Below are 25,801 nucleotides of genomic sequence, written 5' to 3'. Positions count from 1 at the left end.
CATTAGGTACTCAGGTCGTGCGGCTGTATGCGGATGCTGCCGCATGCGTCGTTTTGACGATGCGGCGACCAGCGTAGACGCAGCCTGTAGCATTTTTTTTCTGCATCGTCAAAACGACGCATGCGGCATCATCCGCATACAGTCGCACGACCTGCGTACCTAATGTTAAAGATAGGTAGGCAGGCAGAAGTAGGCGGAGCTAGCGGTGGAGGTGCGGCGGAGGGCGGGGCTTCACGGAGGAAGTCTGCAGCCCACCGCAGATCAGGTAAACGCTAGTGTGAAACTAGCCTAACATGGCAAAACCAATGGTGTTGCTCAAAATTACAACTTGTCCTGCAAAAAAGAAGCCCTCACATGGCCATTTTGAGCTAAAAAATAAAAAAGTTATGGCTCTGGGAAGAAGGGGAGCAAACAATGAAAATGCAACACCAAAAATACCTTTAGCCATTAAGGGGTTAAAATTCCCAATATGTAAATTTTTCTCTCTTGCGGGTACTCGGAGTTTTATGTGCAGATTTAATCTATGGAAGTGCAAAAAAGGTGAAAATTCCGTAGGGAAGAAATGCATGTAATCCGCTCATAATTGTATCAACACAATTTTGACAAATTCCAGGAAATATAAAAAGCAAGGCAGCTTTATTTAAAACATGGCACACCATAAAAAGAGAAATCAAGCTGCAGTATCAAAAACGGAATAAAAACACATGCAAAAATGCAAGAAACCTGATATATTTATTAGGTGCAAAAAATATGCAAGAGCAAAAACTCATGAAAAACTCATTCTGGGAATGTAGACCAACGCTCATCCTGTAGTGTAGTCTAGAAAGGGACCAGTCTTAAATAAATGGCTAAATACATTTTGAGAATGTATTACATTTATTTTGTGGAATTACATTTTTGGTTAGAAATGTAAAAGTCAAACACCAGTTTATAATAATTTGGGATACCAAAGAAACAAGAATTTTCGGAACTTTACATTTTTATTCAGGATAAATTTATGACTGAAGTATTTATTGAAACACAATGCAAGGCACAGTTCATTTTTTATCTTACTAGTACGTGCCCTCAAATGTATCTCAAAGGAATATTACAGGTGACGCTACTTATTTTATGGGTTCTGGTCATTCTGGTCACATTTCAACATAACTTTCACTCCTTCTCCTCTCATTGTGGTTTCAAAGGCTTCCAGTGCTTTTTCTAAGGGAAAGCGATGCGTAACCAAAGGAGCCACGTTCACTCTTTTAGATGCCAGCATTGAAATAGCCATTGGCCATCTGCAAGAATAGAGATTGTACATTTTCATCAGGATACTAAAGCACATCTGTATTATATACTGTATATACTATATATTCGTCTAATTCTGTCTGTCTGTAATGGAAATTTCGCGTCGCTGATTGGTCGCGCCTGGCCGAAGCAGTGTTTAAATCAGCGATATTGGCGCGGGATTTAAACACTGCTTCACTGATTGGTTGCAGCCCGGCCGGCCGCGACCAATCAGCGACAGGTGCAGTCTGGCTGCGAATTGGAGCGGGATTTGAACCACGCTTCGCTGATTGGTCGTGGCCGGCAGCAACCAATCAGCGATATTGGTGCGGGATTTAAACACCGCTTTCGTTCAGTTGTATTAAGTTCAGTTGTATTAAGTTCTATAAGCAATAAAATTGAATGAAAATGTACATATTTTACCCGGAAAATCCTGTGTATTCATTGCAATATTCTTAAATCTTCATAAATAAACTACATACATATTCTAGAATGCCTGATGCGTTAGAATCGGGCCACCATCTAGTGTGTATATATATATATATATATTTATATATTAGTACTAGAACTTACGTATTGCAGTATCTGAAAATGCCCCTGATATCAACCTCTCGCACAGCAGCATTCACAATAGGTACATTGACCATCGCTGGACCCAAACCAACAAGTATTAAAGTACCGCCAGATCGTGTTGCCTGTGAACAAGTATATAAAAAAAATGAATAAATTAAACAGAAAGTAAAGAAATCACTGCAATCACTACTGAAATTAAGAGGGCACTCAACATTTCCAGAATTCAGAACCTCTCACCAATCCAAAAGGCGTTCTTCAGTGTTTTGAGAAATGTCTTAACACTCTATGTGACTGCAGACTTCTAAATCGAGATAGCGTGCGGTTTGCACACTGTCAAGATTCACCTGGTGAGAGTGGACAATCACATGTCTGATTTGCATACTTCAGGCTACTTTCTGAATAGACATAACTGGCTTTTCTCAATACAAGTGAATTGAGAGAAGCTGGTCAAATACGTGCGGTCATGTGACCGTCTGCTATCACCAGCAATTCCGGTGAATCCTGATAGCGCACCGCATGCTGTCAAGATTCAAAATTTTGAAGTCACACAGAGTGACTCCAGACTTTTGTCAGAAGACCAGACAACCCCCGTAATGTCTGACATTTTGCAACATTAAAGGGAACCTGTCAATCAATTCATGCACATTTCTGCCATAATTTTGATGAAATCTCAGTAGCATTCTGCAGCTTATGGTGTACTCTTGTCATTTTTGTGTCTTTATTAAGCATAAACAGAAACATAATCAAACCAAAGATAAAGATTTGAGCAGTATCACATGCAAAGGATCTGGAATCCATAATAATAATAATAATAATAATCTTTATCAATCCATCTAACAAAGAAGGCCTAGCTTGTGTCAATGTGCTCACAGCAATTTTCTACATATTTATCTAGACTACTGCCAGCACTTTTATTCTTGTGCGTAACTTCACGCTTGCTTAGTCAATGGTGAAGCTGTATCTGTCAAAGGTGAACCCACGTTCTATTTGTTTGCAGGCTGATGACAGTACAAATTCCTGTTAGCTTTAACCACTGCCCATAATGTAAGTATAATGTTGCCCAGGGAACAGATGAGATAGGGTTGGACCGGTGTACTTGTAGATAGCTGAGGGCTGATAAATATGAATGTTCCTGGCCGCGTGACATGGGCCGACGTATTGAACACATGGGTGGGAAATTGAGTTGATAAGTGAACTATCATGCTAATTAGTATATCTCCAGTAACGCAGGAGATTTTTAAGTTCCAGTTCTATATTTAGTTGCATGACAGGGTTTGTTTAGTTACTATGTTGTAAGTGTGATGTTAGTGTCTACAGATGGATTGGGCTACAACACGTGTCTACAGGATACATCAGGCTTTTACACTTGAATTTTTGCCGATCCCACTTTTTACACCCAAGATAAGTAGGAGCAATAATTGTCTGCATCACTCTCATCTATACATATTGGGCTTGTTTTTTGCACAATGAGCTGACATTTTTATTGGTACCATTTTGGGACACATGACAGTCTTTAATCGTTTTCTATTCCAATTTTTGGGAGGCAGAACGAACAAAAAACAGCAATTCGGAAATAGGTTTTTGTGGTTTTTTTATGGTATTCACAGTAGGGTAAAAGTGATAAAGCAGCGTTATTCTTCAGTACAATACGATTACAACGAGACCCCATTTATGTCATTTTTTTATTTTTTGCCACTTTTACACAATAAGAACTAGTTTTAGAGAAAAGAACTGCTTTTGCATAGCTGTATTCTGAGAGCTATAACTTATACTTTTCTGCTGATGGAACTGTGTGGTGGCTTATTTTTTGTGGGAAAAGATGAAGTTTTCAACTATACCATTTTTCTTTCCATTCGACTTATTAATCACGTTTTATTCAACTTTATCTTCAGCAGTATGATGAAAAAAGCATAAGTTTTTTGCCACTTTTTAATTTTTTTTACAGTGTTCACTGAAGGGGTTAACTAGTATGACAGTTTTATAGATGTCATACCCATTTATTGGTAATATTGATCATATTTATTTATATTATATATCTTTTTATACTCATTTATTGGTATATTATTATTTTCATTTTTTTTTATTTTGTGATATTTGATGAAAATATATTTTTTTTTACTTAGTCCCTCTATGGGACTTTAACTTTTATTAGTCTGATCGCTGATATAATGCATTGCAATGCATTATACCGGCCAGTATTGTTCTAAAAGAAGCCTCTTAGGCAATTTTCTTCCAAAATGCTGCAATGTATATCGATAGCAATATTTAGGGGGTAAATAGCCGGGGTAGTGCAAGCACCGTTCCTGGCAGTGACCGCCAGGTCTCGGCTATCACAAAAGCCGAGCTCCCAGTGGCAATCACGCTGTCACGATCACCATGGTGTACCCATACGTCTAAGGTCGGGAACCCCTACCTGACCATGACGTTTGGGTACGTCAAAGGTTTTAAAGAGGTTAACATAAATGGCTACATGAAAAATTAAATAAAAAACAATAACACATTTTTAAAAAATGCATATTACATAAAAACCCCATTTAAATAGTAGTCTGAAGTACTTTGATGAGCAATGTGTCAGCAAAAAATGTCCTTATTTTGAAATCAGGCATTTATGTTAAATTATCTGGTAATTAAAGAGTTTGTCACACAAACGTTCCCTTCCTGAGATAATCTTAGAAATGTACCCCTGCTATATACCGTCAATTCAATGACATATGAGTTCAGCAGTCTCCTATGATGAGCTCACTGGACTGGTTTTGCAGCAGAAGTACTTGCTCCTGTGATAAAACAGGCAGGAAAATGTGTTACCTCACAGGAAGAAGCAGCTGTGTGCCTCTGATGTGTAGTCTGTATACTCTTATGCTTACTCGGGTGGCCAGGAGCTTTGGTATGCTGTGTACTGACCATGAACTACGTGGTCGGACACAGCAAACAAGACAATACATAGGGGCACATGTCAGCACAGTAATAAAAAATGTCACACAGCCAATTGTAGTGCTTACTATTGTTTCAAGTTTTAGTTAAATGTGAACTTTGTTTGTGGGACAATCAAGTAATAAGTGTTGAACAGTCATTTGTTACGCTCCAAAGGTACAGCACACTCATTCTTCAGGATACTCAAGATTTCTTTGGAAGTCATATTAATTTCATGACAAACTTTTGTATCAGCTGAAAATAAATGATTTACAGCCAAAATTAAAAAGAAATTAAAATTGTAATAATTGCAAATGCTTCTCACGTCTTCTGACATGACGCATTGCTGGTTTGAATATGTTGCCTGGGCACAGGTACAAACATGTTTCGATTACAATTACAGTATTAGTACAGAATTGCATTCAAGATGAGGTCATATCTGCAATACATAAAATAGTGACATCCTTCAAAGCTGTAAGCGAATTCCACAGTTAGGGAGGCGATACGCCTCATGTGAATGAATGAGCTTGCCTCTACTTACATAGATTCCTGTCTGAATACAAGCTTCAGCTCCAGTGCACTCAATGGTGATCTCGGGCATGCATCCTAGTAATTCTTCAACTTTCTGAGCAGTTTGCTGAGGGCTTTCTTTGGCAACTTGCAAAATATAATCTGCTCCGACTTCTTTGGCTTTTTCTAGTCTTGAACAAGATAAATCTGAAAAAAATGATTCCATAGTCATATATTGGAAGGTAACAATATGGCCATGTCAGAGGCAAAGTTATAGCTCTATGAACATAAACCACACTGAAAGAAAAGACAGGATCTGATCATTACAGGATATACACAATGAACATATTAACAGGTCTAATACCACTGATTTCTATGGGGACCACGATTTTCCATAAAAGCAGATCTAAACATTTTTTCATAATCCTCCTTGTGCAATGTGATTATGCCAAGAAACACACGCATTACATAATTACATAGATTGGAAAAAAGACAGGTTCATCAGGTTCAACCTTTCTCCACCAGTTATACATTTTCTATTGCTAGATTATTTATAACCCACAAAGCCATTTATTGTGAGTAAAGCATCTAACCCTTTTTTTAAATACTGTTATAGCAACTGCCATTACTTTCCTCTTGTGGTCGGGCATTCCACCACAGTCAGACTACTCTAACTGTAAAGAATCCTTTCCTATTTAGGAATAACCTATCATCCAGACATAGTGATTGTACCCTAGTCTTTTTTAAGGTTTGTGGAATAAGTCATGTGCTAGCATTGACATAAATAAATGAGAACGCCTCTGAGGCATTTTTTTTTCCAAGCTAAACAAACCCAACTTTTCTAACTTCACTTATAGGAGAGACCTATAATCTAGTAGTAATAATGATAACTAGTGTTGAGCGATACCTTCCGATATTTGAAAGTATCGGTATCGGATGGGATCGGCTGATATCCAAAAAATATCGGATATCGCCGATACCCGATACCAATGCAAGTCAATGGGACACAAATATCGGAAGTGATCCTGGATGGTTCCCAGGGTCTGAAGGAGAGGAAAATCTCCTTCAGGCCCTGGGATCCATATTCATGTAAAAAATAAAGAATAAAAATAAAAAATATGGATATACTCACCCCTCCGACGAACCCTGGCTGTCACCGCTGCAAGCGTCTGCCTCCGTTCCTAAGAATGCAGAGAGTGAAGGACCTTCGATAACGTCGCGGTCACGTGAGCGGTCACCTGACCGCGACGTCATCGAAGGTCCTTCACTCTCTGCATTCTTAGGAACGGAGGCAGATGCTTGCAGCAGTGACAGCCAGGGTTCGTCGGAGGGGTGAGTATATCCATATTTTTTATTTTTATTCTTTATTTTTTACATGAATATGGATCCCAGGGCCTGAAGGAGAGTCTCCTCTCCTCCAGACCCTGGGAACCATACGCACCGCACACGCCGAAGATGACTGGGAACATATAGCCAATACCCGATATTTGCAGTATCGGAATGCTCAACACTAATGATAACATAATTTAATAATAATCTAGTTGCCCCCCTTTAACTGACTAACTTTCCAATATCCTTATTTTAAATGCAGAGCTCAAAACTTGATCTCACATTTAAGACGTGGCCTTACAAGTGATTCACAGCGAGTGAAATAAGTACTGAACTTGTCACCAATTTTCTAAGTAAATAGATTTCTAAAAGGTGATATTAACATGAAATTCTCACCAGATATAGGTAACACCCATCCAATCCACACAGGCAAAGAAATCAAACCACAGATGTCCATAAATTAGGTTAGGTGAAATAATGAGAAATGACACAGAGAAATAGTATTGAACATGATTACTGAAATTTATCTAGAGGGGTTTTGCCATGAACAAACCTCATTTTAAATTTGAATTTAATCAATAGATCTTTGAATAATAATACTTTCCACAATTGGATATGTTTTAATTTTTTTTTTCCTGTGCCGAGATAATCTTATAAATGTGTCCCTGCAGTGTACTGTGTAATGTCTGTGTCTGACCGTGCAGGGACATGGTCTGATCATACCACAGCTCCTGGGCAGGGAGGAAGCAAGTTGCTGAGAGAGAAGCTGTGTGTGTGTGGGAAAGGGGGGGGGGGGGAGGGTAAGTAGTCTATGTTCACACATAGAGGAAAAAATTTAGTTTAGATTTGGTTACAAATCCGTATGTGATACTTGCGCATTTTGTTGCAGGTTGGGTATTGGTTTTACCCTACTCTAATTATTAAGCAATGAATTGGTTGAAAACCACAATGAAAACCTGCTTACTAATGAGCATGCTGCAGATTTGACATCCACACAATGCTTGCATTTTTGTGCTATTTTTTTCCGCTACAGATGACTGGAATTTTGAAGAACCCATTTACTTAATGATTGAAATGTAATTGCGGAATCCGCACCGTAAATCAGTGACAAACGCATGATGCATGAAAATTGGTCTTATTGTTCATGTAGGGTTCAGTTTCCAAGTTGTTTTGTTTGGGTAACCCATACTTATATATGTAATAGCAGTGTATAAAAAGGAGATACTGTATATACTCGAGTATAAGCCGAGATTTTCAGCCCATTTTTAGGGGCTGAAAGTCCCCCTCTCGGCTTATACTTGAGTCATACCCGGGATCGGCAGGGGAGGGGAAGCGGGGGCTGTCTAATTATACTCACCTGCTCCAGGCGCGGTGCAGTCCCTGCTTCTTCCAGCGCTGCATATTCTTCCTGCACTGAGCGGTCACATGGTGCCGCTCATTACAGTAATGAATATGCGGCTCCACCTCCCATAGGGGTGGAGCCGCATATTCATTACTGTAATGAGCGGTAACAGTGACCGTTCAGTACAGGAAGAATATGCAGCGCCAGGAGAAGCAGGGACTGCACCGCGCCTGGAGCAGGCAAGTATACGGGGAGGGGGAGCGCAGCGCTGCGCGATATTTACTTTTTCTGGAGAAATAAATAATACAAATGCTACATATAACACATGTTCGTATTTATTGTACCTATTAACCATTCTGTATCAATGTTATACTAATTTCATTTAAGATAAAGCTAAATAAATAGAAATATAAAAACGACAATTTACTTTCCTTACCACTTATAACTACTTGTGAAGCTCCCATCATCTTTGCAACAATTAGAGAAACCAGGCCAATAGGTCCTAAAATGTGAATTTTAGATTAAAAAAAAATTACATATTAAATCGATTATATCATAATGAAAAGCAACCAAAACATGGACCTAGAGAAAATACAAATAGCTAGTCTTAATGAACCAGAGCCTATATATGCTTCTTTTTATAGTTACAGTATATTAAAATGAAAAAAATTACAAACTTGCCATTCATGAAAATTTTCAATTAATATTTTTCTACAACAGAGTTATTTGTCTCCATGTTACAGACTACAAAAAAAGTACTGCGCAGCCTGATTCTGCAGTGCTAGGTCCAAATTTATCATGGTATTTACATCAGAATCCTGACGTAAAACACATTAAAGGAGCAGAGCCAAGAAGGAGCAGGGGCAGGACAGGGAGTGGCAAATTCATTAGCGGTGGTCGGGAACCTGAAGCCAGAATTTCAGTACCTGACTGAAGTAACATTTCAGTTGAGGTTCACACGACTGGAAAGATGTGCCAAATTCATTAAGCGTCATGGCCCTCTTAATGAATTAGACACGTGTTCTGCCTGCACGTCTGTCATTAACCCCTTTACCCCCAAGGGTGGTTTGCACGTTAATGACCGGGCCAATTTTTACAATTCTGACCACTGTCCATTTATGAGCTTATAACTCTGGAACGCTTCAATGGATCCCAGTGATTCTGACAATGTTTTCTCATGACATATTGTAATTCATGATAGTGGTAAAATTTCTTTGATATTACCTGCGTTTATTTGTGAAAAAAACAGAAATTTGGCGAAAATTTTGAAAATTTTGCAATTTTCCAACTTTGAATTTTTATGCAATTAAATCACAGAGATATGTCACACAATATACTTAATAAGTAACATTTCCCACATGTCTACTTTAAATCAGCACAATTTTGGAACCAACATTTTTTTTTGTTAGGGAGTTATAAGGGATAAATTTCACCAGCAATTTCTCATTTTTACAACACCATTTTTTTTTGGGACCACATCTCATTTGAAGTCATTTTGAGGGGTCTATATGATAGAAAAAACCCAAGTGTGATGCCATTCTAAAAACTGCACCCCTAAAGGTGCTCAAAACCATATTCAAGAAGTTTATTAACCCTTCTGGTGCTTCACAAGAATTTTTGGAATGTTTAAATAAAAATGAACATTTAACTTTTTTCCACAAAATATTTACTTCAGCTCCAATTTGTTTTATTTTACCAAGGGTAACAGGAGAAAATGAACCCCAAAAGTTGTTGTACAATTTGTCCTGAGTACACCGATACCCCATATGTGGGGGTAAACTACTGTTTGGGCGCATGACAGAGCTCGGAAGCGAAGGAGCGCCATTTGACTTTTCAATGCAAAATTGACTGGAATCGAGATGGGACACCATGTTGCGTTTGGAAAGCCCCTGATGTGCCTAAACATTGAAACCCCCCACAAGTGACACCATTTTGGAAAGTAGACCCCCTAAGGAACTTATCTAGAGGTGTGGTGAGCACTTTGACCCACCAAGTGCTTTACAGAAGTTTATAATGCAGAACCGTAAAAATAAAAAAATATTTTTTCACAAAAATTATCTTTTCGTCCCCAATTTTTTATTTTCCCAAGGGTAAAAGAAGAAATTGGACCCCAAACGTTGTTGTACTATTTGTCCTGAGTACACTGATACCCCATATGTGGGGGTAAACCACTTATTGGGAGCATGGGAGAGCTCGGAAGGGAAGGAGCGCCGTTTGACAATTCAATGCAAAATTGACAGGAATTGAGATGGGACGCCAAGTTGCATTTGGAGAGCCACTGATATGCCTAAACATTGTAACCTCCCACAATTGACACTATTTTGGAAAGTAGACCCCCTAAGGAACTTATCTAGATGTGTGGTGAGCGCTTTGACCCACCAAGGGCTTCACAGAAGTTTATAATGCATGTTATGATCTGGTGGCCTTGGAGCAGCATGAGACGTACTCTGGAGAAGGTGGTCCCTGTACTGACCGCAAACCCTGAACTAGCAGCGCAACTAGAAGTAGCCGTGGTACCAAGTGTTTCACTACAGTTTATAACGCAGAGCTGTGAAAATAAAAAATCTTTTTTTCCCCCACAAAAATTATTTTTTAGCCCCCAGTTTTGTATTTTCCCAAGGGTAACAGGAGAAATTGGACCCCAAAAGTTGTTGTCCTATTTGTCCTGAGTACAGTGATACACCATATGTTGGGGTAAACCCCTGTTTGGGCATATGGGAGAGTTCGGAAGGGAAGGGACACTTTTAGTTTTTCAATGCAGAATTGGCTGGAATTGAGATCGGACGCCATGTCGCGTTTGGAGAGACCCTGATGTGCCTAAACAGTGGAAACCCCCCAATTATAACTGAAACCCTAATCCAAACACACCCCTAACCCTAATCCCAACAGTAACCTGTTGTGAATTCTGTTTTTGAACTCCCTCCTGTGGTCATGAATGGTACTTCAGCGAGTTCTGTTCATGGACTCCCTCTGGTGGCTGTGAGTGGAGCTGCTGCTTCTGAGGTTCCTTCCACAGGTGACGTAGTTTATTCTTTGGCTGGCTGTTCTATTTAACTCCACTCAGATAGTTACTCCATGCCAGCTGTCAATGTTCTTGTACTGGTTCAGTTCGCTCTTGGATCTTTCTGGGGATCTGTCTACTCCAGCAGAAGCTAAGTCCCTGCTAGTTATTATTTGTGCATTGTTTCCTTGTCCAGTTGGCTATCATGATTTTGCCTTGCTAGCTGGAAGCTCTGGGATGCAGAGTGGCACCTCCGCACCGTGAGTCGGTGCGGAGGTCTTTTTGCACACTCTGCGTGGTCTTTTGTAGTTTTTTGTGCTGACCGCAAAGATACCTTTCCTATCCTCAGTCTGTTTAGTAAGTCTGGCCTCCCTTTGCTGAAACCTGTTTCATTTCTGTGTTTGTGACTTTCATCTTAACTCACAGTCAATATATGTGGGGGGCTGCCTTTTCCTTTGGGGAATTTCTCTGAGGCAAGGTAGGCTTTATTTTCTATCTTTAGGGCTAGTTAGCTCTTAGGCTGTGAAGAGGCGTCTAGGTCGTGTTAGGTACGCTCCACGGCTATTTCTAGTTGTGTGATAGGATTAGGGGTTGCGGTCAGCAGAGCTCCCACTTCCCAGAGCTTGTCCTGTGTGAGTTTAACCATCAGGTCGTTCCGGGTGCTCCTAACCACCAGTTCCATAACAGTAACCCTAACCACTAGGGTTGAGCGAAACGGGTCGGCCACTTTCAGAAGTCGCCGACTTTTGGCAAAGTCGGGTTTCATGAAACCCGACCCGACCACTGTGTGGGGTCGGCCATGAAGTCGGCGATCTTCTGAATGTGGTATCGGAATTCCGATCCCGATTTACGATATGTTTGCAATATCGGAAATCGGTATCGGAATCCATATTTAATGTAAAATAAAGAATTAAAATAAAAAATATCGCTATACTTACCCTCTGACGCGCCCTGGTACTAACCGGGAACCTTCCTTCCTTCGAATCAGCGCTTCCAGGACCTTGCGGTGACGTCGCGGCTTGTGATTGGTCACGCGGCTGCCCATGTGACCGCTCGTGCGACCAATCACAAGCCGCGATGTCACGCAAGGTCCTGCAAGCGCTGATTCTTAGAAAGGAAGGCTGCCGGAAAGAAGCAGGGCGTGTCCGAGGGTGAGTATATACCTAATAGGAATATACTCACCCTCGGACGCGTCCTGCTTCTTTCCGGCAGCCTTCCTTCCTAAGAATCAGCGCTTGCAGGACCTTGCGTGACGTCGCGGTGACGTCGCGGCTTGTCATTGGTCGCGCGAGCTGTCACATGGGCGGCCGCGCGACCAATCACAAGCCGCGACGTCACCGCGACGTCACCGCAAGGTCCTGGAAGCGCTGATTCGAAGGAAGGAAGGTTTCCGGTTAGTACCAGGTCGCGTCAGAGGGTAAGTATAGCGATATTTTTTATTTTAATTCTTTATTTTACACTTAAATATGGATCCCAGGGCCTGAAGGAGAGTTTCCGCTCCTTCAGACCCTGGGAACCATTGGAAACCCAATGCACTGCATTGGGTTTCGAGTTTCGGCCGACCCCGACCCCGACTTTTTTATAGGATCGGCCGATTTCACTCGACCAAGTCGGGTTTCGTGAAACCCGACCCGATCCTATATAAGTAAAGGTCGCTCAACCCTACTAACCACACCTCTAACCCTGACACACCCCTAAACCTAATGCCAACCCTATTCCAAACCGTAAATGTAATCTAAACCCTAACCGTAACTTTAGCCCCAACCCTAACCCTAACTTTAGCCCCAACCCTAACTGTAGCCTTAACCCTAGCCCCAACCCTATCCCTATCCCTAGCCCTAACCCTAGCCCTAGCCCTAACCCTAGCCCAAACCCTAACCCTAACGGGAAAATGGAAATAAATACATTTTTTTTTTTTTCCCTAACTAAGGGGGTGATGAAGGGGGGTTTGATTTTTTAGTGGATTTTTATGATTGGCAGCCGTCACACACTAAAAGACGTTTTTTATTGCAAAAAATATTTTTTGGGTTACCACATTTTGAGAGCTAAAATTTTTCCATATTTTGGTCCACAGAGTCATGTGAGGTCTTGTTTTTTGCGGGACGAGCTTACGTTTTTATTGGCAACGTGACATTTTTTGATCGCTTTTTATTCCCCTTTTTGTGAGGCAGAATGACCAAAAACCAGCTATTCATGAATTTCTTTTGGGTGAGGCGTTTATACCGTTCTGCGTTTGGTAAAACAGATGAAGCAGTTTTATTCTTTGGGTCAGTACGATTACAGCGATACCTCATTTATATCATTTTTTTATGTTTTGGCGCTTTATACGATAAAAACTGTTGTGGATTCTGTTTTTGGGCTCCCTCTGGTGGTTACAGATGGTACTGGGTGACTTGTGTTCTCTGCGGTCTCTGGTGTCCACCTGTTCTATCAGGATATGGGAGTTTCCTATTTAACCTGGCTTTCTTGTCATTTCCTCGCCGGCGAGCAATGTAATCATTGTGTCTTGTTACCTCTGCTTTCCGCTTCAGTAATCTTCAGGACAAGCTAAGTTTTTGATTTTCCTGTTCCACGTTTTGCTTTAATTTTTGTTTTAGTCCAGCTTGCAGTGATGTGATTCCTTGTTGCTGGTTGCTCTAGTGGGCTGATATTACTCCTCATGTTCCATGAGTTGGCACATGAGTTCAGGTAATTTCAGGATGGTTTTTTGTAGGGTTTTTCGCTGACCGCGCAGTTCACTTTTGTATCCTCTGCTATCTAGTTTTAGCGGGCCTCATTTTGCTGAATCTGTTTTCATTACTACGTATGTGCTTTCCTCTCATTTCACCGTCATTACATGTGGGGGGCTGCTATTTCTGTGGGGTGTTTCTCTGGAGGCAAGAGAGGTCTTTGTTTCTTCTAATAGGGGAAGCTAGTCCTTCGGCTGGCGCGAGACGTCTAGAATCATCGTAGGCACGTTCCCCGGCTACTGCTAGTGTTGTGAATTAGGTTCAGGATCGCGGTCAGCTCAGTTTCCATCACCCTAGAGCTTGTTCTGTTTATTGTGTGCTTGTCCTTTTGTTATCCCCTGCCATTGGGATCATGACAAAAAACTATTTTATAGAAAAAATAATTATTTTTGCATTGCTTTATTCTGAGGACTATAACTTTTTTATTTTTTTGCTGATGATGCTGTATGGCGGCTCGTTTTTGCAGGATAAAATGACGCTTTCAGCGGTACCATTGTTATTTATATCTGTGTTTTTGATCGCGTGTTATTCCACTTTTTGTTTGGCGGTATGATAATAAAGCATTGTTTTTTGCCTCGGTTTTTTCTTTCTTACGGTGTTTACTGAAGGGGTTAACTAGTGGGCCAGTTTTATAGGTTGGGTCGTTACGGACGCGGCAATACTAAATATGTGTACTTTTATTGTTTTTTTTTAAATTTAGATAAAGAAATGTATTTATGGGAGTAATATATATATATTTTTTTCCATTATTTAGGATTTTTTTTTACACATTTGGAATTTTTTTTAACTTTTTTACTTTGCCCCAGGGGGGGACATCACAGATCGGTGATCTGACAGTTTGCACAGCACTCTGTCAGATCACCGATCTGTCTCAGAGCACTGGAGCCTTACCAAGCGCCTGCTCTGAGCAGGCACTTGGTAAGCCACCTCCCTCCCTGCAGGACCCGGATGCTGCGGCCATATTGGATCCGGGCCTGCTGCAGGGAGGGAGGTAGGAGACCCTCGCAGCAACGCGATCACATCGCGTTGCTGTGGGGGTCTCAGGGAAGCCTGCAGGGAGCCCCCTCCCTGCGTGATGCTTCCCTGCACCACCGGCACACCGTGATCATGTTTGATCGTGGTGTGCCGGGGGTTAATGTGCCGGGGGCGGTCCATGACCACTCCTGGCACATAGTGCCGGATGTCAGCTGCGATAGGCAGCTGACACCCGGGCCGCGATCGGCCACGCTCCCCCGTGAGCGCGGCCGATCACGTATGATGTACTATCCCATTGGTGGTCATACGGGCCCACCCCACCTCGACGGGATAGTACGTCATACGGCAGAAAGGGGTTAAGAATGCAGTATAAAACACCAGTCTTAATGAATCAAGACCACAGTCTATTCTCTCTTCACAGAAGTAGGGATAGATGAAAGAAAGACCGACTGTAGAATCAGATAACCCATGGAGACTGGACACACAAAAGCCTCCACTGGAGCTGTAGGTAATGAGCAAAAGAGGACAATTTGAATAAGTACATAAGAAATAATGATATTAAGTGTATTTGTACTTTAAAAAATTGACTAATATTATGGCATTACACCAAAATAATCAATTAATCATATACCAAAGAGGAACAATTTAAAGCCAAGTAACCAAAATTCTGATAAAATATCTTTATTGAGTCATGTTAAAAATTGAGACGTACAGTTAGACCAAAAATATAACAGGGCAATAAACCCACCACAGCATGCAGTTAATATAAAATATATGCAACAACATGCAGTCACACTCCCCCCTAAAGAAGGCAGGCGCCGAAACACACGTAGAGGACCTGGTATACTTCTCCCAGCTCTGGTAAAAAAGCTTTCTGTATATCCACTTAATGTTTTCTACTATCATCCAATCATGTTACTATAGGCAATATGAATTGAATTGATACTTGTATTGTGAGGGCCTTCTACTTTGATTACTGTAATATTACCACTCAGATAGTGTCATCATATCTTCCCCTCCTTTGCTGTGAGTGTGTCAACAATCTCTATACTTTTGCACACTATTGCTGTTGCATGTATTTTATACTAACTACACCCTATGCTGGAATTGCTGCCCTGTTATATTTTTTATCTAACTGCATGTCCCAATTTTTAATATGACTCAATAAAGATACATTTTTTTTACCATAATTTTGGTTAATTGGCCTTAAGTTGCACATCTTTGATATATGATCCACTGTAGGTGTAGGTAGCAAAGTTGTATTTTTCATTTTAGACACACAGGAACAAACAACATGGTTGCAAAGTTAGACATAATAAAATACTAAGATCTTAGCTGTACCTGAACCACAGATGAACACTTTGCTTCCAAGTGTAACTCCAGCTCGTCTACAGGCATGAATCCCAACAGAAAGAGGTTCTATTAGAGCACCTTCTTCAAATGTTACATTGTCTGGGAGCCTGGAACAAGCAATGAAAAATCAAATACAATGTGACTGTGACTATACAGAGAGACTGTGGGGATTATGACTGTGGCACCTGAAATGGAGTTGGGGTTGTGGCTGTGACTTGAGGATGGCAGATAAGTTGGAAATGTGCGGCAGATGTGGCTACTGAGAAATTTGGGCATTGAGTGGCTTATGTGTCTACTAACAAAGTGGGGGGAGGATAATTAGATGAAATTTTAGGGTGCAAATCCATTGGGTGGTGATGGTGAACCAGAACCACAACATGACTGCACCAGGGAAACAAAGGTACATAGTTTATGTAACTGTGGTGGGAACAGACAGGAAAAAATGCACTATTGGAAACGAGAACGACTAATGTTGTAACTAGGGTTGAGCGAAACGGGTCGAAATTTTTCAAAAGTCGCCGACTTTTGGCAAGGTCGGGTTTCATGAAACCCGACCCGACCCCAGTGTGGGGTCGGCCATGAAGTCGGCGATCTTTTGAATCAGGAATCGGAATTCCAATACCGATTCCCGATATGTTTAAGATATCGGGAATTGGTATCGGAATTCAGATTTAAGTGTAAAATAAAGAATTAAAATAAAAAATATCGCTATACTTACCCTCTGACGCGCCCTGGTACTAACCGGGAACCTTCCTTCCTTAGAATCAGCCTTCCAGGACCCTGCGGTGACGTCGCGGTGACGTCGCGGCTTGTGATTGGCCGCGCGGCCGCCCATGTGACCGCTCGCGTGGCCAATCACAAGCCGCGACGTCACCCGCGACGTCACCGAAGGTCCTGGAAGGGCTGATTCTTAGGAAGGAAGGCTGCCGGAAAGAAGCAGGGTGCGTCCGAGGGTGAGTATATACCTAATAGGAATATACTCACCCTCGGACGCGCCCTGCTTCTTTCCGGCAGCCTTCCTTCCTAAGAATCAGCCCTTCCAGGACCTTCGGTGACGTCGCGGCTTGTGATTGGCCGCGCGAGCGGTCACATGGGCGGCCGCGCGGCCAATCACAAGCCGCGACGTCACCGCAAGGTCCTGGAAGGCTGATTCTAAGGAAGGAAGGTTCCCGGTTAGTACCAGGGCGCGTCAGAGGGTAAGTATTGCGATATTTTTTATTTTAATTCTTTATTTTACACTAAAATATGGATCGCAGGGCCTGAAGGAGAGTTTCCGCTCCTTCAGACCCTGGGAACCATGGAAACCCAATGCACTGCATTGGGTTTCGAGTTTCGTCTGACCCCGACCCCGACTTTTTTATAGGCTCGGCCGATTTCATTCGACCCGACTTTTTCAAAAGTCGGGTTTCGTGAAACCCGACCCGATCCTATAAAAGTAAAGGTCGCTCAACCCTAGTTGTAACTACCACAGATAGCTCTATTCTTTCTGCTGGAAGGGAAAATCTAAAGACATGAATAATAATAATAATAATAATAATAATAATAATTATTATTATTTTTATTTATATAGCGCCAACAAATTCCGCAGCACTTTACAATTAACTAGGCTTGCATATCCCTGATTGCATTATATACCAGGCCCAACAACACCACATTAAAGGGAACCTGTCACCCCCAAAATCGAAGGTGAGCTAAGCCCACCGGCATCAGGGGCTTATTTACAGCATTTTGTAATGCTGTAGATAAGCCCCTGATGTATCCCGAAAGATGAGAAAAAGAGGTTAGATTATACTGACCTGGGCTGCCATCCGATTCGATGGGCATCGCGGTCCGATCCGGGGCCTCCCATCTTCATAGGATGACGTCCTCTTCTTGTCTTCACACTGTGGCTCCGGCGCAGGCGTACTTTGTCTGCCCTGTTGAGAGCAGAGCAAAGTACTGCAGTGCGCAGGCACTGGGTCTCTCTGACCTTTCCCGGCGCCTTCGCACTACAGTACTTTGTGCCGCCCTCAACAGGGCAGATAAAGAATGCCTGCGCCGGAGCCGCACCGTGAAGACAAGAAGAGTACGTCATCGTAAGGAGATGGGAGGCCCCGGACGGACAGCGACGCCCATTGGACCGGACCGCAGCGGGACCGCCCCTGGGTGAGTATAATCTAACCTCTTTTTCTCAACTTTCAGGATACATTGGGGACTTAGCTCACCTTCTATTTTGGGGGTGACAGGTTCCCTTTAAGAACTCAAACTAATAAGCTGGTTCCTATACCTAGCTAAGATTTATATGCCTTACAGAGCAATGTTCCCCAACTCCAGTCCTCAAAAGCCACCAACAGATCACATTTTTAGTATTTTATTACTATTGTTCAGTTGATGGAATTATCATCTGGCCAATACTAAGGAAATCCTAAAAAAATGACCTGTTGGTGGCTCTTGAGGACCAGAGTTGGGGGACACTGCCTTGGAGAATGGCCACTCCCAAGGAATGGATCATAGTTCCTGTTCAGCCAACCACCAGAGGTGACCTAACAATCTACTCTGATAACGAGATGCAGTTTCTTCAGACCATAAAACAAACAAAATAAATATATATAGTTATAACAGAATAAGTGCCATGGAGATCCAGGGGCCAGAAAACGTAGGTGCTGTATCAGTTGATCAAGCAAGCATAAACAGTTTATTCTGTCAAATTTCTATGACAGAAGATCCCCCAAATGGAGGAGTCCATCCCTTCTTAAGTAACCCACAGTGGTCTAAAAATATATCTATAATATAACGCTGGGAGCGTCACTCTGTCCGAAGCCTTTATAGACTGCGCAAGTGCAAGCGCCGGCGCTGTCTGGCCCCCACAGAGTGACGCTCCCAGAAGATCGCGGTATGCGTAAACACTGAACGCACACCGCGATCTCCAACAGAGAAGCAGGGACCGCCAGGAGGGTAAGTATCGGCTATATTCACCTGTCCCCATTCCAGCGCTGCGTGCAGCTCTGTCTCCGTGTCCCGGTCCTCAGCCTCGGACGTTCAGTTCAGAGGGCGCGATGATGCGCTTAATGCGCGCCGGCGCCGCCCTCTGACTGACCAGTCACAGCCAAAGGACCCGGAAGATGGCGGCGCGCAGCGGTGGAATGGGGCCAGGTGAATATAGCAAGTGCTGGGGGGCCTGAGCTGGCGGCGATACCGGCACCTGACCCCCACAGCGCACCGGTGTCCCCGCCTGCTCAGGCCCCCCAGCACTCGGCGCCCAGCGACGATAGGTGAGTAAGGTTTTTTTCTTTTTTTTTATATTGCAGCAGCATACGGGGCATATAATACTATGGAGCATCTTATGGGGCCATCAACCATAATGGAGCAGTGTACGGGGGCATATACAATGGAGCATCTTATGGGGCCATAAACCATAATGGAGCAGTGTACGGGGGCATATACAATGGAGCACCTTATGGGGCCATAAACCAAAATGGAGCAGAGTACGGGGGCATATACAATGGAGCATCTTATGGGGCCATAAACCTTAATGGAGCAGTGTATGGGGGCATATACAATAGAGCATCTTATGGGGCCATAAACCATAATGGAGCAGTGTACGGGGGCATATACAATGGAGCATCTTATGGGGCCATAAACCATAATGGAGCAGTGTACGGGGGCATATACAATGGAGCATCTTATGGGGCCCATAAACCTTTATGGAGCAGTGTACGGGGCATATACAATGGAGCATCTTATGGGGCTATAAACCATAATGGAGCAGTGTACGGGGGCATATACCATGGAGCATCTTATGGGGCCCATAAACCTTTATGGAGCAGTGTACGGGGCATATACAATGGAGCATCTTATGGGGCTATAAACCATAATGGAGCAGTGTACGGGAGCATATACCATGGAGCATCTTATGGGGGCCATAAACCTTTATGGAGCAGCGTATGGGGCATATGGATGGGAGCAGCAAATTAAAGAATGGTGGCGCAGGATGGGAGCAGCACATGACAGAACGAGGGCGCAGGATGGGAGCAGCACATGACAGGATGGGGGCGCAGGATGGGAGCAGCACATGACAGGATGGGGGCGCAGGATGGGAGCAGCACATGACAGAAAGGGGGCGCAGGATGGGAGCAGCACATGACAGAACGGGGGCGCAGGATGGGAGCAGCACATGACAGAACGGGGGCGCAGGATGGGAGCAGCACATGACAGAACGGGGGCGCAGGATGGCAGCAGCACATGACAGAACGGGGGCGCAGGATGGCAGCAGCACATGACAGAACGGGGGCGCAGGATGGAAGCAGCACATGACAGAACTGGGGCACAGGATAGGAGCAGCACATGACAGGATGGGGCGCAGGATGAGAGCAGCAAATGACAGAATGGAGGCACAGGATGGGTGCAGCACATGTCAGAATGGAGGCGCAGGATGGGTGCAGCACATGTCAGAATGGAGGCACAGGATGGGTGCAGCACATGTCAGAATGGAGGCGCAGGATGGGTGCAGCACATGTCAGACTGGGGGTGCAGAATGGGAGCAGCACATGTCAGAATGGGGGCGCAGGATGGGAGCAGCACATGACAGGATGGGGACGCAGGATGCGTGCAGCACATGACAGGATGGGGACGCAGGATGGGGCAGCACATATCAGGATGGAGACCATATAGCAATATAAATGCTCGCCACCCAGGCATAGAACCGGTTCAATAGCTAGTAAATATATATGAGTAATGATCCCTGAGCACTGGTGAGGAACTTCAGCCATAGCACAGAGGAGTGTTGGAAGATCAGTTGATGAGTATGTGATTTTTATCATTTTGAAAGCATACATTGAGCCCATTGTTCAAATGAAGAAACTGTGGACAACCATTTAAACTCTGGCTTTGCACATTTTCCTTTCTTTATTGCTCAATATTATTTGGCGCATTCTTTAGTAAGTTATTGTAAAGTCTACCTATCCAGCTCTTTAGTTTTCGGTGTGTTTGTAGAATTTTTGGGATTAGTGGGTTTTTTTTTTACGAAAATGTATTTTAGATGATATTTTTCACTATAACCTTTCCTATGAATCTTAGTTTCTTTTTTTTTCAAAATCAAACCACTTGAAATATTGGTAAAAACATGTCATGAAAAAAACATCACATTTTTTACAATCATTTTGAAAAGCAGGAAAAGGCCAGATAATTGTTGAATGACATGAAAAATAAATTATAACATTTCCCAAATTGATAGCGTCCTTACTTATAGCAGAAGCTGGCATTGTGCGTATAGTATCTGCATAAGTTCCCATCATCGGGTGGTGTTGCACAGAAAAAGATGGTGGGAGACAGGTTATAGCGCCCATTTTTGCAGAACTCATCATTTTCTCTTGGAACGCCTGGTTCAATAGCCACTCGATCACCTGCAATGTCCACACATGCAACATCTTCAATATATATTGTGTAGATAATCCCAATCAAATCAAAATCACATATAATGTAACAGTTAGCTCTTAGAGGGTTTGTCATCCAACTTTACTAGAATTCTGAATGAGAGAAATCAGGTAATATAACTCCTGACCCTCGGCCATCACCTGGCTAGGCAGAATATTTTTTTTTATTTGAGAGTCTTGCAAATTGGGAGAAATAATTGGAACCAGAATTGTTGTAATTTAATATTGTAACTTAGAAATGACTATTTCGTATATTCAGCAACTGAAAGGAAACCTGTTATTTTGTATTCACTATCCTACTTTTGAGCAACATATAATTTAGCAGCAAAAGATTTATGGGAAAAGATTCAGTAGATAATAAAAATCCATCTTCTCAATAATAGACATTCCCAGTGTAAAAATGCATATAAGCATCAGTATTCATCAAGTTCGGCACCACCTGACAGACTTAAACCCCCAGTGAGAAAGTGACAAGTCCATTTAAAGGGAATCTGTCAGCAAGTTTTTGCTACCTCCTCTAAGAACACCATGATGTATGCAAAGAGAAGCTGAATCCAACAATATATCACTTAGTTTCCTGGGTGCAGCCGTTATGACACAATCCGAGATTCTAGATTTAGCAGTGCAGCAGAGCTGAAAAAGCTAAACCCGCCCACACCAGGCTCTGTATGTACATAGCCTATTGACAGAAAGCTGCTTATCACAGTAGGGGCGGAGTCAGATGAACAGTCACATGCACATCAGTCCTGTCAGTGATAATGTCCTAGTGATAAAACCTTCAATGTAAGTAAACAACAGCACACAGCCTGAAGAGTGACACATCATTGAATTCTGTGTTTTAACCCTTACCTTATGCTGCCCTCAGATTACATAGAAAAAATCTGCTGGCTGATTGCCTTTAACATGATTACTGTATTTTTCTTACCCAGTTTTACACAACAGAAAATAGGAAAAAAATATTTATTGTAGTTAAAACTTTCCTGAGGGTCTCAGAAAGGGGTAAACATCTCTAATTAAGCATAATTGCCCTGGTGCGGTGGCAATTGGGGTAATGGTACTTGTGGTTGATGAGAGCTATAACCCCTGGGGTTAGTAATGGAGAGGTATCTATCAGACACCCCCATTACAAACCCAGTATTTAAAAAGTAAAAGACACACCCACAGAAAAAAAGTTTCTGGGGTGGCTACGTGCTTGCATTTTAGGTTGGGAAGGGCTTAATAATCAGGGTCCTTCCCAGCCTGATAATATAAGCCCGTAGCTGGCTGCTTAACTTTGGCCAGTTATAAAAAAATAGGGGGGACCCTACATAATTTTTTTTAATTATTTGTTTAATAGGTTAAATAAGGATAAACATCCTTTAGTGATACATGAAAGGCACTAAAGTGTGCATGTTTATTATATGTGGGGTGCTTGTGAAATAATGTTTACAGGATATCTATCTATCTGTATATAAGATTGTTTTATTAGTGAGACAACCAAATTTAAATGACAGAGGATTACAGTACGTAAAAGATTACCATATATACTTGTGTATAAGTCAACCCGAGTATAAGCCGAGGCACCTAATTTTGCCTCAAAAAACTGGGAAAACATATTAACTTGTGTATAAGCCGGGTATGCATTGTCCCCTTATCCTTATTCTGGTATGCATGACTCCTCATCCCCATCCTTATATGCATGGCTCCTTGTCCCCATCCTTGTATGCATGACTCCTCATCCCCATCCTTGTATGCATGGCTCCTTGTCCCCATCCTTGTATGCATGACTCCTCATCCCCATCCTTGTATGCATGACTCCTCATCCCCATCCTTGTATGCATGGCTCCTTATCCCCATCCTTGTCTGCATGGCTCCTTGTCCCCATCCTTGTATGCATAACCAACAAGAAAAGAATAGCATGCACGAAAGAAGGGATCACCGCAAATAATAGCAAAACACAACAATTTTATTATAACACCACACATAAACACTACAAAAGTCATAAAAACAGTTAAAAATTGCACTACAAAGTACAAAAATGAATGAAAACCAGACCCAAAATAAGGTCAACCACGGTGCCCCCCTATATATATATATATATGCAAGAAGCTGCCTAGTCTATCGATGCATACAAGGGATCCACAAAAAGATATGGTGAATCCCTCATACAACAAGACCCCTATGGAGCCCTATGGAGAACAACCTGAACAAGGTGAGGTAACCCATACAACCTGATAGAATAGGGCAGGTGTCCAAGGCAGCATTCCTGGCAATAATAACAAGGTGAAGATGGCAAATAGCAATAGAGAAGGGGGAATGACACCGGGCACAGAAGCCCATCCTTGTCCTTGTCCCCATCCTTGTATGCGTGGCTCCATATTCCCATCCTTGTATGTGTGGCTCCTTATTCCCATTCTTGTATGCGTGGCTCCTTATTCCCATCCTTGTATGCGTGGCTCCTTATTCTCATCCTTGTATCTGTGGTTCCTCATCCCCATTCTTGTACATATGGCCCCCATGAGAAAAGCATTAAAAAACAAAACAAAAAAAAATCCTACTTACCTTCCCAGTGCGCCCTTGCATCTCGTTCTGGCTTCGCGCAGCTCCTGCGGCTGGGTGATCACGTGTCCCCCTCATTAAGCTAATGAATATTCACCTGTTTCCAGCCTATGGGAGTGGAGAGAGGTGAATATTTATTACCTTAATGATCGGGCACCTGTGAGAGCCCAGCAGCTGTTGAAAGCTGGCGACTGCAATTGTGCACATGCTATAAGAGAAATAACTATTCAATGCCAGTGCAGTGAATATTTATTTCTCTTTAGCAGCGGGCACAGGCTTTAACCACAGCTGCTGGCTCCTGCCTTCTGTGACCCGCTGCTCCGCCGCTCCCTCTCCTCTGCCATAAACTGGGACAATGACTTGTGTATAAGCTGAGGGGGGAATTTTCAGCACAAAAAAATGTGCTTTAAAACTCGGCTTATACACGTGTATATACAGTATGTTAAAAACGCACTGCATATGCATTGCATACGCATGTCATATAGATGCTGGGTAGCAAAAATTTTATTCTTAAAGAAAACCTAACAGGTCTGTGAGAGTAATAATTCCTGCATGTTGGTAGGTGTTCAAATACTTATTTCATGCAATAAAATGCAAATTAGTTATTTAAAACTCAAACAATTTTGAATATAATTTTCTGGATTTTTTTAGATTCTGCTCACAGTTGAAGTGTACCTACAATAAAAAATTACAGACCCCTCCATTCTTTGTAGATAGGAAAACTTGCAAAATCGTCCGTGTATCAGATTTTCTCCACTGTACATTTTGTGGTTAAAATTACGTGGCATCATGATTATTCAGGTCAATATGATTACAGTAATACCAAACTTGTTAAGATTTTTTATGATTTTATTGGTGAAGAAAAAATATCAGTGTCTATAGTGACTCATTCTGACACTCCATAGGCTTACATTGTACGAGTCACTTGTGGGTCACGCAGGGCAAAATGTGACCAGGAGCTTCTGAAGAGCGGTGATGTCACTTAGAACAGGAGAATGGTGTTGGATCCCAGAGATGACTGTGATAGGTGAGTATGTTAACACACTAACAATACACCATACACACATTAACTGATTTAGGCAGAAAAAGGTTAAGGGAGTGCTTAATTAGGTGCAACTGATGCTTATATTTCTTACTCTAAATGTATGACCATTGTTCAAGTTGTAGCAATTTCAGGGTTATGTAATAAGTAAACTCTAAAATTAGTAATTGTTCTGATTGACTAACATTATTTTATAGGACCGGTATGCTAAATGTTATTTTCTTAAATTAGTTCAAGACTGATCCTTTTCATTCCTGACCAGGCACATTATATTTTATATATATATTATTTTACTCGCGTGTATAAAAATGGTCATTTATAAATTTAGATTGACAAATAAATAAAAACAGAAATGTAGAAATTTTTGCATATTTATTAACAAATGAAAACTGAAATATCACATGGTCATAAGTATTCAGACCCTTTGCTCAGACCCTAATATTTAAGTTACATTCCGTCTATTTCCTTGTGATCCTCCTTGAGATGGTTCTACTCCTTCATTGGAGTCCAGCTGTGTTTAATTAAACTGATAGGACTTGATTTGGAAAGGCACACACCTGTCTATATAAGACCTCACATCTCACAGTGCATGTCAGACCAAATGGGAAACATGAGGTCAAAGGAACAGGCCAAGAAGCTCAGAGACTGAATTGTGGCAAGGCACAGATCTGGCCAAGGTTACAACAGAATTTCTTTACTCAAGGTTCCTAAGAGCACAGTGGCCTCCATTAACCTTAAATGGAAGAAGTTTGGGACCACCAGAAGTCTTCCTAGACCTGGCCGTCCAGCCAAACTGAGCAATTGTGGGAGAAGAGCCTTGGTGAG

General features: G+C 42.2%; 1 protein-coding gene across 1 annotated transcript in view; it reads right to left on the bottom strand.

The window, feature by feature from the left end:
- Positions 1-857: 857 nt before the first annotated feature.
- Positions 858-25,801, bottom strand: part of SORD (sorbitol dehydrogenase) — a 51,546-nt gene continuing 26,602 nt past the window's right edge. Inside the window, exons 5-10 of the mRNA XM_069765799.1 lie at positions 21,207-21,366; positions 15,974-16,092; positions 8,364-8,429; positions 5,288-5,463; positions 1,837-1,958; positions 858-1,274 (exon numbers count right to left, since the gene is read on the bottom strand). Of these exons, the coding sequence (XP_069621900.1) occupies positions 1,109-1,274; positions 1,837-1,958; positions 5,288-5,463; positions 8,364-8,429; positions 15,974-16,092; positions 21,207-21,366 (809 nt within the window). The 3' untranslated portion in view covers positions 858-1,108. The remainder of the gene's footprint in view (positions 1,275-1,836; positions 1,959-5,287; positions 5,464-8,363; positions 8,430-15,973; positions 16,093-21,206; positions 21,367-25,801) is intronic.

Source organism: Ranitomeya imitator, chromosome 4 (genome assembly GCF_032444005.1).
Source record: "Ranitomeya imitator isolate aRanImi1 chromosome 4, aRanImi1.pri, whole genome shotgun sequence".
Lineage (NCBI taxonomy): Eukaryota > Metazoa > Chordata > Amphibia > Anura > Dendrobatidae > Ranitomeya > Ranitomeya imitator.
Note: the sequence above shows the minus strand (reverse complement) of the source record. Positions and strands in the feature narration are given on the sequence as shown.